The sequence below is a fragment of the Drosophila pseudoobscura genome, chromosome 2, assembly GCF_009870125.1.
Source record: "Drosophila pseudoobscura strain MV-25-SWS-2005 chromosome 2, UCI_Dpse_MV25, whole genome shotgun sequence".
NCBI lineage: Eukaryota > Metazoa > Arthropoda > Insecta > Diptera > Drosophilidae > Drosophila > Drosophila pseudoobscura.
This window is the reverse complement of record NC_046679.1, coordinates 2,729,895-2,747,910: the sequence shown is the minus strand read 5'-3', so window position 1 is coordinate 2,747,910 and position 18,016 is coordinate 2,729,895. Positions and strand designations below refer to the sequence as shown.

Here is an 18,016-nt window from a genome sequence, read left to right as displayed (position 1 = left end):
TCGATATAGATATATTTATAAGAATATTCGAGTAGTAGTTTCAAGGTAGAGTAGTGTTTAAAGATATTCATAAGAGTCATATATAGTATATTAAAAAGAGTATTGAGAGAGCGCCTTATACCTAGAATCTGCCCGTGCCTCAGCTAGAAAGTTCTTACAAACTAGATTGCAATGCTTATTATTTCGGTTTGGCGTTTTTCAGCTCTGGCTGTCTTCATAACGTTCGATTCACAAACGAAACAATCAAATCAAATACATATTAAAATAAAAACCAATAAGTTAAATTAAGTACTCTACTAGAGATAGAGATATCGGGTGGAATATTGGTACAAGGGTTTGCTTACAGTTTTTGCATTTGCATTTCTTGATCAGCGTCTCGTCCTTGATGTCCTCGTGGCAGGCTTTGCAGTAGAACCAGGCACTGTGGTTGCACAAGAGAACACAGATTAGTGGATCTACACACAAGTATCCGACGTCAGGACCTCTTACCGCTTCACCTCATCGGCGCTTTGTGCTATGAAAAAGCCCTGCGTATTGGCCTGAATCTTGGCCCCGCGCGGGTTAATCGAAATTTTGCTGTCCACACCCTCCTCGGCTCCCTTGATCTCGATGGCGAGCAGCAGCAGCTTCAGCTTGGAAAAACACAGCCTAAACGCGGGGGAGAACGGGTGTCCATTAGTGCCCGATAGCCCAGATAGCTCAAGCTTAGTCTAGAATTGCTTTACAAGTATTGTAATTGAACCTAGTTAGTATGCTACAAAAGTGTAGTTGAACTCTCTCAAAAACATTGCATGCACATTGAGTGTGTTTGTGAGTGTGTGTGTGTGTGTTGTGTGAGCGTGTGGGTGTTTGAGTGATGTGTGTGTTCTGGTACATGTGTGGGTGTTTGTGAGTTTGTTGTGCTTTCAAAGCGTACGTACACTGTAAAAAAAGGTGGCAAACAATACAATTGACGAGCCAAAAGTTTCGCATGCTGCGCAAAATGCTTACAGAAATCAAGTAATCCTATGCAAAATGCTTAGAAAAATCATGTTAAATGTTGGAACATATGTTAAACAAAAAACAAGACTACAGACGCAAACACATAAGTGGTCCATTGCCAACTACGTAACAATACACTAGGGTACACTCTAAGACGTTGGGGACAAAAACGTTACACTATGCACATGCAATGAGTCGGGAGTTTCGATGGTGGAGTGGAGATTCAGAAGTGGAGTGGAGTGGTTCTGGTGGAGGTGAGCGCCTTGACCAGGTGTTTCAGGTGTCCGGAGCGGAGTTCGGTGAGCAAGCGATTACGGTTGCGGCGATCGGATGCGATGTGAGCCAATTAGAATGAGTAGTACGTGTATAATATACAGTAACGGGTTGGATTCTGGATTGTGTTACGGTTACGGTTACGGTTTTCGATTCACTTGCGCATGAGTAACTAGGTATGGAGGTAGTACGAGAGTGGTCTGGGAGAGTTTCGGGGTAGGCGACAAAAAGTTGAGTTGTTTGGTTGTTTGTTGCGAGTATTATGAGGAAGGAGAGTAAATCAAACGGAATCGAATTCAAGTTGATAAATAATGGGAAAAAGAATTGTTAAACAAACTTATTTTGTACAATGCAAAAAGTTGTAGTAGTAGTAGTAGTAGTAGTAGTAGTAGTAGAAGTAGTAGTATTTTTTATACAGTTTGCATATAATTTGGTTTCGCTAATTTCTCATTTTGGAGTCTTACTCGCTGGCTTGTGGGAATGTCATGCCGGTAAATGAAGGTGATAGGGTTTCGGTGTACATCTCACACCCTGTACCTTGAAGATAATCATTTTGCCAGGCCTGTGTGTCTGGTGACTGAAAGTTAGAAAATGGTTTTGTTGTGGTTTGCATTTAGTAAGTTCGCTAAAGTAACTACGTGGCGCATTTTTTATCATTTTTTTATCATTTTTTTTTGGTTTGTTTGTTCGTTTTTGTTTGGTCTGTTTTGTAGTGTGGTTTTGGGTGGGTGGAATGGCCTAGAGTGGACTCACTGGCTTACTGGCGATGGGATACATCTTACACTCATCGCATAGCTGGGCAGGGGCTATGGGTCTACGGCACACAGTTCAACAGCTGGCGAGGGTCTGTGCTGGCTGAGTGGTGGCGTGTCTCTGATTGTGTTTCTTTCTGTGTGTGGGGGGGAAGTGCTTGTTTCTGGGTCAGGCATTGCATACTTTGGCTTTGGCTTTGGCTTTGGCATAGATGCAGATACAGATACAGTACAGATACAGTACGTTGCGCACGCTTCGTGATGGACTCAGTTCTCTGATCTCGGCATTCTGTTCTTTTCGTTTTTTCTGTACACTTCTGGCGAACTTTACTTTACAGCATTGAAGGGGCACGAGCAGGGGGTGGCGGACGGCATCAAGACTCAACCGAACCGAACGTGTGTCAAATGAGCAGAAAACAAAAGCGTCAACCAAAACTATCAGAAAACCAAAAAAGAAAAACCAACTTGAACTCAAATGCACGCTGCAAAAACTTAGAATTTTTTTTAGAGATAGATAGAGATAGACAGAGAGAGAGAGAGAGAGGAGGGAGATTCAGAGCGCTCCGCTCACATCGATACCATACAATTAGCGATGTGTGTATGTGTTGGTGTTGGTGTTGGTGTGTGTGTGTAATCGTGTGTATCTGTGTGTGTTGGTGTCCTCAAATAAAGAGTCAATAGAACTGCCACTGGACAGCTTTCGAAATTTACTTTTGGAAAATGAAGTAAAAGAAAAACCATATTTTTGTATTTGCAAACACTGAAGGCATTTTGAACACTTAGAACACTCAATTACACAAAGAATTAGCTTGAAACAACGACTAATTTTTCATAGTGTATATGTGTTGTGTGTGTGTGTGTGTGTGTGTGTCTGTGTGTCTGTGATTGTGTCTGTATGGAAAGAAAAAACATAAACTAATTCCACTGGCAGGCACATTTACACGTTATAACACATTAAGATCGGTGTAAACGTGCCGGATTTTTGTCGTTTTGAGGAATACAAAAATGAAAACAGATCGAGTAAAAAAGTTTTACAACGACAATCAGAACTGAGTGGAAAACAAAGAACAATGTGTAGTGTGAATTGTCTCTCATGGGTTGTACAGGAAGCTTGATTGTGATTGGATTATCCCAAAACATAAAGGCTCCAATCACAATGAAACTTCATTTTGTATAAACCAGAGAAACGTGTGTAAGTTTTTCTTATGTTGTTCATGGTGTACAATATTTTCTTGTTTTAGTTTTATAATTTTTTTGTTTTTTTTTCGTTCAACGCTGCACGATTAACAAGTAGTAGAATAGAGTAGTAGTAGATACGGATATGGTATTTTATTTTTTGTTTTTTTTTTGTTTTTTGCTGGTACGAGTATTACGATATACATATAGCATATTTGGTTGGAAAGTTTTGAAAACTGCCTGCTGCGTGACTTACTCAGTGGCCTGAGCAAATGGTATTCCAATAAATGTGGGACTCAATGTTTCTGTGTACATTTCCATGCCAGTGCCGCGCAGGTAATCATTTGTCCAAGACTGCATGTCTGGCGACTATGGGTTAGAGACGTAATATATAGACATTTGATTTGATACTTATATACGGTACGGGATACGGGGCCCAGAGGCCCCTTTGTGACATATTGCTTGCCCCCTTTGTGTTTTTTACCCGTGGCATACATATGTCAGCAATACAACAAATTCGGTTTAAATCTGCAAATCTGTAAATCTTCAAAATATCTAACTTGTGATTGGTTGGCCTGTTTATTTATGGTTGATTCAACGTTTGTTGTGTGCTTGTGTCGGGTATTTCGTTGGTTGGGTAACAGTTTCGGGGTTTCGGGAGGGAGGGCTGGCAACCCTACTTACCGTCTTGAACGATCGCATGGCAAACAGATTGGCCATCATGGTGGAGAATCCGGGGGCCAGACAGCTCTGGGCAATGAAGCCCAGCTTCAGCTCGGCCAGGCAGATGACATCGTCGCCCTGTTTCCAGTCCCACGATGGTATGTTGAGCAAGTACGCCTGATCGATAAAATTGATTACTGTAGAGTGGCTAGGAGAGGGGGGCTAGGGAAAGGAACCTACCTTATTGTGGTACTGCATCAGCTGGATGATGACACGAATGTCGTCGCTGTAGTTCTTGATGGAGATCACTCTCATGATGTTGGCAGCATCTTCTGCGTCGGGATCTTGGCAATATTTGTTAGCTAGCACAAGGCAGGCATCGGCTTCGTGAACCTAATGGGTTCGGGGGTTGGGGAGTGGGATATTGATGTGAAAGAGTCACCGATTAGCATTCGATTGTGGCACGGATTTCTGGTTATGGTCAGACTACATATGTATGTCTCATGTGAGTTAGTTTTGTTATGTTTGAACTGTTCCAAGTTGTTGTTTGTAATGGTTGGGTTTGTTCAGTGATTGTAATTGTTGCTGTTACTGTTACTGTTACTGTTATTGTTATTGTGAATATATATACTGCAGAGGTGTCACGTTTAGAGCATTGTCCACAATATTAACAATTATTAAGCGGTTTACACGCACATTGACTGGACAACTATGGTACGAATATGAGTACTTCAAATGCCACTGTGAAGTGTTTGTTTGTTGGTTTTGGTTTTGATTTTGGTTTGATCTGGCATTGGATCGATGTCAGATATCTTGCATATACATTGAGTATTTGGTAGGTTTCTTTTTGGGTTTTCATTAGCATTGCCCGGTACGAGCGGTTGGGGGGGGTAGATAGATAGTAAGCGGTAGTAAGATTGTGGCTGGGTGGGTGGGTTGCTGGACATTGTCTTTCGTTTGGTTTGGTTTCAACTTCAACTTAAGGACAAAATAAGAAATCATAAAGCGAACGCTCGGTGCATGGCTGTAGTGGGCGGTGGGCGGTGGCTGGAGCAGGAGGCTGGGTGAAGAGGTGTGTAAGTACAAAGAACGCTGAGGTGGCTGTGCGTTGGATAACAGAACCAAATATCAAAGCCATATACAACTGAAGAGCGAAATCAAGTGGGAATTAGACAAAAGATTAGTATTAGTATGAGTATTAGCCACAAGCACTCTGTCATCGATTATGCAGTCGACATGCAGTCGCCGCGCATGCAATAGATGCGATAGATACGATAGATACGATAGATACGAGTATATTTACGGTTGCACGGCCCCAGGCAGGCACAACAATAAAGCAGCTCTGACTCATGCAGGATATCGATTAGGTTTTTATGTACAAAATATACATATACATATATATATATACGAGATGTCTTAAGACAATATAAATATACTTGGAACACAATAGGTATAGTTAAAGCTATATAGATACAACTGAGCTGATTGCAATATTCCCTCTGAAAAGTCGATAAAATATTCATAGATATAGCTGAAAGCGTGAGCTATTTCTCATTTGGGGTATCTTTTCAAGAAAAATCCAATGTGGGCTTGATAGTCTAGAGAGGCTTTTATGATGGAAAAGTCTATTGTAGAATTATATCTTGGCAAAACTGATTTTATGGAATCTATATTTAATATATTAGAGATCAAAACATATACTTTCAATGGAAGTTATGGTAAGCTTTCATTTCAAAGGCTATGTAAGGATACAAGGGATTTTAGCGTTCCTCTGGGAAGATTCTGATTTATTTACGGCTTGCAGCTCGAGTGTAAGGCCCCTATGATACAATAAATAACTTAACAATTACAATAATATACTTAGCACATACATAGATTCGAAAATACATTAACGATTATGGTTTTGAGTAATGCAGCTTCCACTAATGATACTCGTAAATTAAAATTAATTCGTGTCTTTTCCACAGCAATTTCAAGAGCAATTTATTGTGTAATGTACGAGTATGTGGGTTTATTTGTGGCATGTGAATCGCAGCTGGTTTATTTGTGTATTGTTCCCAATTTCAGAGGGTCGGGGGTTAGTCGAGTGCTGGGCCAAACGATACGAATGCCAGATACAAATGATAACTGTGATGCTGTTTGTTGGGCAGAAAAATAAAGCCAGCGAACGAGAATACGCCAACGCATAATGGCCACATAACTATGATTTACATAAACATAAACATGGCAATACATATGTTGAACACGGGTATCGTTTATACATACATACATATAGATATACGATACACGATACACATACACACATATACATAAACATATACATTTACACTGATATGGGTATACACGATTATGGGTTTATTTATAGGCGGGTTGTAATTACATTTTGAGCGTTCGTTATACAAGTACGTACGAAGTAGGTGGTAGTACGCTTAGTCTGGGGTTTTTGGTTAATACATAATGAAATCATAGCTCTGAACTGGGCGACACAAGAGCGGAAACGGAAACGGAAAACGGCCAACATGAAAATGAATGGAACACAAAAGCAACGAACAAACAAACAAACAAACATAGAGAACAGAGAACAGAGAACGGAGAACAGATGAAATGAAAAGAAATTGTTTTTCGTTTTACCTTAACCCTTTGCAGATCAATCGGATTCATAATGGTTCCTTGGAAGAACTCCACGGTGGTAAAATGACGTTTGAACAAACCCTCAAGTTCCAAATCGGGTGGTTTACTTTATTAATTTTTGCAATCAAAATTCGGTTTTTTTTTTGTTCATTTTTTTCGATTGTTATTTTGTTTTTTGGGGAAATAATACAAAGTTTTTAGAGTTTTCAATGTTTCCAATGTACACAAGGTTTACGTGGATTGGGTTGGTGTTCAAAGAAACAGAAGATCATCGTTGCAGGTGGTGGTGTGTGTGGGTGGGACGTGTGCGTGTGTGTGTGTATATAACACAACAAACAATATACACATCATATGATTATGGTGCAGTTTTTTTGGGTCGGCAAGTATGCAAATGAAAATAAAAGAAAATCAAAGAATGCAGACAACTGTTGGAAGAAAAACTCCAAGCCGGAGGTGCAACGAAAACGGTGAGTTATTAAATCTAAATACTCTATCTATCAATTATCAATACATACTCCTTATACGACTGGATAGCCATAGCCCTAGGTCTATATTCTATGTTAAAAAATCTTCTTAAATAACTTATTAACATTACTTAAGGACTATGGTCTCATAGTCCTGGATCAACACTATGGGGTATCAAAAAATTGTACCATAAAATTACAAATAAAATCGATCTTTTCAGGTTTCTACAAAGTATTGAAAAGAAAGAAACGGATAAGAGTGAATCAAGTTTGAGCGTTTTTTAAGTTTTCTTTAGCTCGATTGGAATTGTATGGTATGGTATAATGTAATTTGGAAATCGAATAAAATTTCAGCTAAGGAGGACATTCCATTAAGCAGGTTAAATTACTTAAAGCCAACGTGAAGGATATTACGAAAAAGAACAAAAAAAACGTGAAATTATGTGGTAAGGGAGTCTTAACTAAATACTACCTATAATATATTTGAGTATATATTATATGAATTATTTGTTTTTTTTTATTTTATAATGAAGCTCTGAGAAAAAATTGGTAGAAAACGATTTCTGGGAAATCTCATCAGCAGCAACCGGAAACCATTAAAAAGAATGCCATAATGAAGCTATAAAATTGCAATAAAAATAAACATAATTGATTTGTTCAAGTTCAAAGTGAGAGCGAGCAAAGATTGATGGTACGAGTATATAGAGTATATAGACGTTGGCGTTGGGGAGAGGGCGTGTCTTTTGCTTGGTTGCTGTCGGGAGATGCCAGCAGAAAATGGAACTTGATAATATGGTTCTTGAAATTGCATTGCATTTCGGTTATTCGAAGGACTACGTTGTGGGCGTGTGTCACGGACACAAGAACATTCACATGGTATACGTTGTAGGAATGAGTTGTAGTATCGTTGTAGCAGTAGGAACACCTGACAATCGCGGCTCGAGTAAATCGTTATTTCTGCGTGTGTCTTCACTGTTTTCGTGTATCTGTGTTTGTATGTATGTCTGCAAGTGTACGTGGTGGTGGTGGTGTTGTGTCTTAATGTGTGTGTTCTGTGTACCTTGACTCTCTCCAGGTCGACTGCGTTCATCATAGTGCCCTGAAAAAAGGCCACTGTGGTATAGTGACGCTTCAGCAGTCCCTCTAGCTCCAGGTCAGGTTCTTTGCTATTTAATTGTTCGTCGTATGGTTTACATTACATTACATGATATATGACATATATAGTTCAGTATTAATAGTTAAGTAGTTAAAGCAAAAGGGTTAAAAGAATATCAAAGTTAAATCGATTCTCATCTCACTGAGTGTGGACTAGAGGCTAGTTTAATGCAAATACTTATTAATAGTGCCTTGGTCTAACTTATCTGATTGGGAGGGGGGATGTCTGTCCCCCACCCAACTATCGAGCGAGAGGCGAGCAGCTGTTTTTTTTTTTGTTTAATCATAGCATACTTTTCTGCGCAACTGGTGGCCCCTTTCTCATTCTGCTTAAGTACTGCTCTAAATTTGTTTTCTTTGCTGCTGATCTCGTTTAACAAAATCAATCGAAAATACAATACATTTAAGAAACCATAAATTCAAATGAACAACGGCACAACAAATTAGCAATACGTTTAGAAAGAGGTTTGTCTGCTGTTTTGGACAGGTTCTAGATGGACTTACCGATGGAGAAAGACCACTTCGACATCGACATCCTCCCGATCTTCGTGGAGAAAGTCCTTCAGGAAATGCGACACGGACTCGTATGTTATATGACCGCATACCACAATATGTCTGTGTGTTTCGCGGTTCGTGGTTCGTGGTTCGTGTGGGGGGTTGTGGCATAGAGAGATAAATAGATTAGTTCCATTGGTATTGGTATTGGTATCGATACGAGTAAAGCAACAATTTGGCTTAAACCTAAAGTGGAATGCATTGAACCGCTGTACATGTGTTACATATGTATGTGTATGTATTTATATATGTGTGCCAGAATTAGTGTGTGAGTGAAGCAGCAAGAGAGACGGAAATTGAATTTGGCTTCAATTATGAAATTAAATTCCTTCCTTTGTCTCTGGGCCTGGCCCATCAATGTATCTCTGATACGATAGCATTCCATGAGCCAAGCCACAAGCCATACAATTATAAGTGTGTGTGTGTGTGAGTGTGAGTGTGTTTGTGTGTGATTGTGTATCTGCGAGAGTGCCTTGTATGTGTTTAGATGAGTGCATGTTCTTTGGGTGAGATTATATATATTTATTGTCTTGTTTTTCTGTATATTTCTTTATAGTGATTTATGCTTTGATCTTTTTTGTATTATTTATCAACTGCTTGTCGTTGCATGGTTATGTTATATCTTTATGGCTTGTCAGTATTATTTTGTGGTAAAGTATAAATTACTTTGCATTTTCTTTTGAACACAAACATTTATCAAAAATTATACAAAATACACAAACTGAAAAATTCAATCAACTAAAGTCAAATCATAAATGCAGAATGCATGAATTTAGTCTGCTACCCCAGAGGCTTGTTCACAAATCAATTTAATGGCAAGAAATCATAATTGACACAAAATGAGGATCTCGTCCCCGCAGCGGCAGCACTCTGCGGCTGCAGTTCAATCAAATGATAAGTATATAAGTATATATAGGTATTTATATTGGAAATCAATATGGTTCTAGGGTAAGGCAGAGCTACGCACACCATTTGGTTTTCAATCAACTTACATGCATCAAAGAAAGCATCAAAACTGGCCAGCAGCTGGCCAACGTATTGGTACTCTACGTTTATACTATATACACATTCTATAATACACTACGCTCATTCCGTTTACTAGTATCTAATTTCTACAGGGTGCTATGATTAAAACAGATTATGGTTGGTTTGGTTTGGTTTCGTTTGGTTTGGTTGGATATTCACTGTTATCACAGTCATGCAATCAGGCAGTCAGGCGAACCGGGCAGGCATTCTCTTCATACCTTCATAAGTAAAGTAGTGTAGTGTATCAGTGCAGGGCTAACTACGACATGCATACTCTTTCTTTTTGTGTGGGTGTGTTTGTGTGTGATGTTTGTGTGTGAGGGTTTCACTGTACTGTGCCATGCAAACCATGACCACAGAAAACTACATTGTCGAAGGCAGTCAAATGATGAGATTCGTTCCAATTCTTTTACCCAAAATATAAAAGTCTCTCAGGGAAATAATAATACATATCATCAGACCTCTAAAAATAAGAGAAAGACTGGTACACGATCTTCAAGAGTCCTCTAAGACATCGGAGAAGTGAAGTCCAATTTGTAATTTAAAAAATAATATGTACGAGTATAAATCAACGCTAAGGTAACAATACAAATTGAATATTCTTTCCAAAATATTCTCTTTCCGTCGTCGTTACGTTAGTTTCCCAATAATATTGGAAGTTGAGGTCCGAATGTTATGATAAGTGAAGTTCGGTCAAATGTTTCTTGGTGGGTCAAATCGGGATGCAAGGCTATATCAACAGCTTTACCTCTACGGTGGCAGTAATGGCATTGAGAAATTGTGCTTGATTAGGAGTCTAAAAAGAAAGAAGAACTTCAATTTGCATTTAACGAACAAACAAACGAAATAAACGAACTGAACTACATTCTATTAGGTCTTGTGTTGCATTTTCATTGTCCTTTAATTGCATCAGCTAAAACGAATGGTGACACTTGGATTAAATTTGATTTTTTGTTTTGTTTTCTTTTTTATTGGAAATGTTGGAAATGATATAGATATACATGGTGAGAAAGTTAAACATTTGATGCCTGGCCACGCATTTTCATCATTTTATTTCCGCATAGAATTGCTGTTCATGTGGTGGACATGAATGTGATTATCAATCAGAAAATAAAATATAATTTCAATGTTTGTTCTTCAGATGCGCTCCGATTTGTGCAATGAATGGTGAGTTTCAAGTAAAATAAAAACAGCGTATAGGACAGATCTTGAAAGAGATACAAAGAGTGAGAGGGAGAGAGAGAGAGTGAGAGAGTCGTAGAGAAATGGAAAGGGATGTGTGTGTGTATACAGAATTGGAAGGAATCGGAATCGGATACGGATACGGCAGTGGAATCGGGTGTTGTTTCGATTACGCTATGGGTAGTACAGGTACGAGAAATACTCTTTGCGAGCAATCAATCTCCTCCAACAGAGTGTGGTGTGTGCATACGGGGGGGACACCACGCAACATACGAGTATCATACCACATACCACATCAAGTACAACGATGCAGGTCCCTAAGCATTCGCCTCCTACCTGATCCGAATGAGGTAACCAAAAGGTAAATCAATTCTAAACCTAGAGCGCATCCATACACAACACTGGGTAACGACAATTAGGTGGAGTGGAGTCATATTTTATCAACCGATTCGATATACTTCTAGTACAGGTATAGGTATAGGTATAGGTCCGTATATATTGTATATTTATGATTCTTTATCGTTTATTGGTTAATTATACCGTCGTCTTCGAATGTTTTGTCGGCAACAGAAGTTCACAAAGAAGAGGAAAATTGATGAAAACCAAAAATTTGTATCGTTTAGAAAAGTATACGAGTATAGTTTGTGTGATTGGTTGGTTGTGTGATATGTATAGAGCATAGAGTATATAAAATTGGTCCAAGAACTACAACACATAGTAGCTGATAACTGATTGAAGGTTTAGAGAGAGAGAGAAAAAGAGATATATATATATATAGTTGAAGAGAGAGAGAGAGAGAGTAAAATTATGTTGGTTATACGAGAATGCGGGAATATGAGTTTGTGGCTTGACATGTCTTATCGATTGGCATTACACACACATTTATTTGTTAGATGATTCTGCTGATACAGTAGATACAGTAGATAGAGCCACCTGGAAGTCCTACTCTAGTATTTTGTACAGGCATTTTTCTAGGCAAAAAGTTGAGCAAATTGAAGTCTTCCGGGAAGTTGAGTTGCATGTTATATACAAATTGCTGTCTGTACTTGTAGTACTCTAGAGAGTCGGACTCTTTTGCGAAATACGAATACTTATGCATGTGTGTGTGTGTGGTACATTCTGGTTTATATGGAGTTCTAACATTTACGTATGTATACAATCGAATCAATAGTAAGTTATTGGTAATATGTATTTAGTATGCATTATTATCGTTCAATGTTTAATCGTTTAAGGTTGTTTTGGCATAGTATACAAATACATCGTTTGTATATATTTATGTATATGTATACATATATATGGATATATAGATATATATACGAGTTACGACTTCGATATCAAGGACTATATAGACAATTACGGTAATGTAACACAATAATAAACACCAATCACTGATTCACTTCAAGGGCTAATACAAATGCAAAATGAGGCTAGTATGATATGGCATACAAAAACGAGACAAACTTAGGAATACGAAGTACGATCATACGAATGCGGATTTCGGTTTATGCCAATCATCAGCTCTGACTTCACACTTACTCGAACGATCCATCGATCAGTGGCTTGTACGTATCCGAATTGGCTCTAAGAAAAGCAAAAGAAAAACCCAAACTGAAGAGCAGAATCGGAAATCGGAAATCGGGAAACGAAAATCGGAAATCGGATAAACGGAAAACGTACGTGCAAATCAAACGATAAAGATCTAAAGAATTTGAGGTTCAAGATCAGGATGTACGAGTAGGATATAGAGAGTAGAAAGTAGCAGAAGAGTAAGTTGAAAATTTGGCGTTCAAATTGAGGATGTAGTATGGAAACTCACAACAAGATAGCATTTGGTAGTTAAGAGTACGCACATGATATAGTAGATACACTCAGAACAGTTTTTAAGTACGAAAACAATTGGTTTTTTTTTTTGTTATAGTTTTGTGGTACGATTCTCAAATACGAGTACGATATCTGCAAAATGCCAATTCAAAGAACACAAAATTATCAAAAACTGGCAAATAAAAACGCAAATCGATGGGCGAAACGAAAGAATAATGAAACTAATGCATAAAGCGGCACGGCCCCCCATCACCACCCATCATCATCATCATCATCATCGAAAATCATGATCATCAATCTTAATCATCAGCATGGGGGCGGCCATTACATTACGTTACGTTTGCTGACGTCCTAGGTTACGTTTACGATTTACGTACTGAGCTACGTAGGCGACACGTCTAAGTCGAAACGCAAAAGGAAATCAAATGAAACGCAACGCAACAAACACAAAATGAGTTGTTGGATAACTGAAAAATACATATATAGTTTTGGGTAGTTTTTTTTTCTTCTTCGTATAAGCAATATGAATATTTTAGTTTAATTTTCTTGTTGATTTGTTCTTTTTTCAATTGTCGTGTGGGTGGTTGGTGTTTCTGTGGTGGTGGTGTCTGGTGGCTGGTGGAATTGTTGGATGTTTGATCGATTAAATGTTTGAATTTGGGGGTTGAGTTGATGATTTATTGGCTGATTGCTTGATTGCCTGGTTCTGAAAGAGTTCAAATGTACAAATGTTAGAGGCAGCTGCGCCAGCCAGGCGGTCCCACTGGGCGTATGAGCAATGCCGCATATGTGTCTTTCACTTTCGATTTCGGGTTCATCGATTATGACTATGATGGTGATTGGTTTGGGGTGGCCATGTTGTGTGGGGCTTTGAATTGATTTTGTGGTGTATGTATAGGGTCTATGCATTGTTTTGTGGGTTTTTTGGCTTGTGTTTTTCTGGGATATACAATGTATAATCAAAATCAAATTTCAGCTACTTTTCTGGACAGCTGGACATGAATGAAGCGCAAAGTAAAAAGACAATAATTTTGGAATTTCTTTGCTTTCGTTTCAGAAATTTCATTTTGATTTGGTGTTTATTTTTTGTTTGAAACATAACAAAAAAACTGTTTGGTTGGTTAGTTGAACATTTTTTGGGTGACTTTAGATTGGTTGTTTGGCTTAAACATATGTTTGGTATTGTATTATTGTTTTGTGGTAGTACGAGTATATATAGTCTTATTTGTGGCTGTTTATTTTTATATAATTTTCGGTTTAATCGATTTGTAGATTAATTGTTTGTTTGTTTTGTTGATTGATTGTTAGAAAATTTGGTTTGTCTCACCTTCGCCCTTTTTCATTTTTTAATGTGCCCCCATATTTGGCTCTTGTTCCAATCAAGTCTATAATCTCAGGTATACAACTTGCAAAAATCGCCTGTTTACAGTATGAAAGATAATGATGACAGTGAAGTATTTTGTTCTCTTTTGTTCATAAATTAAATCAAAAAGCATTTAACAAATTTCGTATGACGCTGGGGGGAAGACTAGAAAGACAAACGACAGTTTCGCGCCAAGGATCAACAGAGAAACACATAGACAGAGAAGGAGGCGTGTGGTGAGGAGAGGAGAGAAAGAGATATGGCATGGGGGCATGGGGACATGGGAGCTTGGATTATGAGGACCTTAGTTTTCGAAGCAGGATCCCTAGAAGAGAATTATAAGACGACGGTGCAGAGCGGATCGGATCGGATCTCTGATCTCTGATTGCTGTTCTTGTTGTTCATTCATTTCGGTGGCTATTGTCGCTGGTTTTGTTGTACTTGTATTGCTGGTTTTTGTATTGTAACCAGACGCCATTGTTGAAAAATCATATTCGACCAAAAGAAAATGGAAAACATAAATTTAGTAAATGAGTGAAAACAAACTGAAGATCGATTTTAAAATTGATATCTTGACTAGAGTAGATTATCTTGCGAAAATCGGCAAACCGCCTCAACAGTTTGCAACTAAATTTCTTATGGCTCTAATGGTTTCTTGGGGGTACGTGTTGTGTGGTTATTCAACAGTAATATATTCATAGGTATTCATAGCTAAGTGAGGGGGCAGAACCCTATAAAAGTTGGTGCCAAGTACACACGCACACACATCGACAGATTGGCTTTCGACTTCATCTTTGCTGATGGGTTTTAGTGCCTAAGACTTCGACTTGAGCTACCACTACTATTACTATGTGTATCTGTGTGTGTGTGTGTAGTTGTGTGTGTTGGTATGGAGGATTCTAACAAACTAAACCGCTTATGTGTGTGTGTGCGTGTCGGGTGGGGATCGGCTTGGTTCGGTTCGATTCGATTCGGTTTGGAATAGAGTTACGAGTTACGAGAATAATGGGAAGATATGATGCTGATACTGATACTGAATGCGATACGAGTACGAGTAGATATAGGGTACGGTACTGCAACTCTTTACTGATTACAAGTATACAAATATCAATTTTCCTCTAAATGATGATCATCGGTAAACAAAAAAATAAGAGAAAAAAACAGTAAACGAGTATTTGCAGCGCCTTCTGGCGCTGGCATCGACTTCGATATCGATTTCGTTATTCTATGCGTGGCTGCGGCATACAAAGTGGGTGCAAGCAAATTAACGACTTGAATTAGAGATGGTTAGATTGATTGATTGATTAGGTGTGGAATTATTTTCGTATTGGTATGGTATGTAAATTACAAGTAAATTCGATATAGTAGGTATGTTGGATAAATTGAAATTGCAAAAACTGTATAAACTACTGCAACTGTATTTTAATGTATGTATCGCATATAGAAACACAACTGGAAAAAATATGTCACAAGTCGTATTCGGGAAACAATAACTCAAATAGAGGAATACAGGAACCAAAGCATCAACTTGGTGTTTGTCTGTGTTTAGGTGTGAGTGTGTGTCTGTGTGTCTGTGTGGGTGTTCCAATAATCAAAATCAAGACAAACGAACGAACAAACGAACTCAACTCAACTGAACTGAACTGAACAATTCAACAAAAATGCACTTTGGTAACGCAAAAGAAGCCATTTACAAAATTAAGTATATATATCCATATCGTTAGTATGTTTATTGATTCAGCGCTAGTTGTGGAGCTTTTCCTGTCAACCGGTCAACTCAAACTCAAAATAAATGACGCAGCTGAAGTTGCATAAAAACACACGCAATTGTGGTCTAGTCTGCCGTCTATTTACAGATACAAAAACTTAATCAAAATCAAAAACGAAACTCAAAAATGACACACTTGAATACATAGAGTTGTTGGCTCTTTCGATTGTCGACTGTCTAAGCAAATTCCATTCGAGGCACACCTTCAAATACTTCTGTAAATTATTTTCCAAAAGATGATGTCGGGTCAATTGAGGAATGGTACATATATTTTTTGGTTTTGTGGTCTACCGAATGCGAAATGTGCATGCTTCAACAAATTGGGAAGGAAGAGGAGTAGGATTTCCGAGATTCATTAGCCATATAGTTTGCTTATATAAGTAAAAAAGGACCATTCAGTATCCCAAACGCAGATCGCCAAAAGCTGTTGCATACCCACAGGCGCTCAACAATGAACAATTTGTATTGAAATGGATAAAAATAGTTATCTGCACACATATTGCTTTTACGAGCTTTGCTATAAATACTTGAAGCAGTTGAATTTGTATCTCTAGCTAACAGTAAAGTAAGCCTAATGAAACGCACGCAAAAATCAAGCCAAAGTTAAAAACAAAAATAAATTGGGTTAAACGACAACAGGATTTACAGAAGGATTTGACCAGTAAATTAAACAGGTTATACATAGCTCTCGCTTATGAACCACTTTGATCCTTTCGTTTTTCGTTTTTGTGCAATTTTTCGATAGTTTGTTTTTTTTTTCTTTTCGGTTTTGCTGATTCAACTAAATACAGACACATGCCGCCAAGAAACCAATGCCTTTCAAGTCCTAATTGCTTTTAGTTACTTTCGATTTGTTGTGTTTTTGATTTGCTTTATGAAAATAATACAGAAAAGAAAGTATATAAATGCGTCTTGTAGAAAAGAAATGTTTTGTATGTGTATTTTGTAAACCCAGACAACATTTATTGAGTTTTGCTTTATCTGCCGGGCTCGTAGTTTTGGGCATTTTTATGCAATTCCAGGTGACGTCAAAACAAAACAAAAATCAACGAAAAATTCAATAAAAAATAAGAGTAAATGAAACATATGCTGTTGGTTGTTTGACTGGAGTTTAGTAAAGAAAAAACGAATTCAAGATTCTTCGATTGCTGAGGTGTTTTTTTTTTTTGTTTTTGCTTTATAGTCATTTCTTGTTTATCTTATTATTTTTTTGTGTTGTATTTTTTGATTGGGTTTTGAGAATTGTTTTTTTTTTTTGTTTTTTTCTCTTAGCGGTACAGCCAGCAACGTGTTCGTGTACCTTTTTCTAGGATCCTTGCTATATGTTCCACCATATTTGCTTCTCTGGGCGGCCAGTTCAGTGATTTCTGGTATCCAACTAGCGAAAACGGCCTAAATTCAACAACACACATACACATTTAGATTGATTGAGAGGTGCCAAGAGGGTTTCAGGTTTTCAGTTCAGTTTTTTTTTTAAGTATTACAAGGTATTTTGTTTATAGTTTTGGTGGGTTTTTCTGTTCTGTTCTGTTCGGTTGGGCTAACAAATTGCTGGTTTCTGGGTAGGTGTTTGTGTAGTAGGTGTGTAAAAAGAAATGGACAAAATTATTATGGATACAAATTGTTAGAAAACAAATCGACGACGACGTTGAGAGTTGAAAGTTGAACGCTGACGTTGACGTTGACGCTGACGGTGAGGCAGACGACGTAGAACAGTGCACAATGGAAACCGCTCAACTCAGATTCAGACTCACAAACTTATTCACAAACACACTCTAACTGTCTAGAAATCATTCACTCACTTATGTACACATATCACTCAGCACTCACCACACAGAACACTCATTCACTCAAAGTCTTTCACACAACAGTAGTTTAAGGCTAATTGTATATTACTTTACACAAATCTCTTTGGCAAGAGGTCGTCTGTAGGCATCTAAATACTGTACTCTTACTTTGGTTACATCTAATAATTTACAACTTTAGTTTACAATACACGACGAGTGCAGGGACACACTCTGCCTGGACAGAGACAGAGGTGGAGATAAAGATAAAGAAAAAGAGAGGGAAGCTCAGACCCCTTCGATTCGGTTGGGGATAGTTCTTTGCTTGAGTAGTGCGCTCTATAGTTTTAATCGTACTGTTACGCTATGCGAGATGCCGTACTTTATACAGACCTAGATACATGTTACTATGATTTGTTGGG

At 38.1% G+C, this 18,016-nt stretch overlaps 1 protein-coding gene across 44 annotated transcripts in view; it reads right to left on the bottom strand.

Annotated features, from left to right (window-relative positions):
• The window catches only part of slo (calcium-activated potassium channel slo), a 50,221-nt gene that overhangs the window by 15,793 nt on the left and 16,412 nt on the right, over nucleotides 1-18,016 (bottom strand). For 17 of the 44 annotated variants that reach the window (XM_033381169.1, XM_033380718.1, XM_033381344.1 and 14 more), the window contains 8 exons: nucleotides 17,111-17,202; nucleotides 8,600-8,710; nucleotides 6,477-6,582; nucleotides 4,086-4,238; nucleotides 3,867-4,022; nucleotides 3,439-3,551; nucleotides 490-648; nucleotides 345-421 (listed from right to left, as the gene is read on the bottom strand). In XM_033381169.1, coding sequence (XP_033237060.1) covers nucleotides 345-421; nucleotides 490-648; nucleotides 3,439-3,551; nucleotides 3,867-4,022; nucleotides 4,086-4,238; nucleotides 6,477-6,582; nucleotides 8,600-8,710; nucleotides 17,111-17,202 — 967 coding nt within the window. Of the gene's footprint in view, nucleotides 1-344; nucleotides 422-489; nucleotides 649-1,718; nucleotides 1,832-3,438; nucleotides 3,552-3,866; nucleotides 4,023-4,085; nucleotides 4,239-6,476; nucleotides 6,583-8,000; nucleotides 8,107-8,599; nucleotides 8,711-14,006; nucleotides 14,099-17,110; nucleotides 17,203-18,016 lie in introns of all 44 variants that reach the window. The other 27 variants (XM_033380744.1, XM_033381520.1, XM_033381647.1 and 24 more) reach the window with 10 other exon arrangements.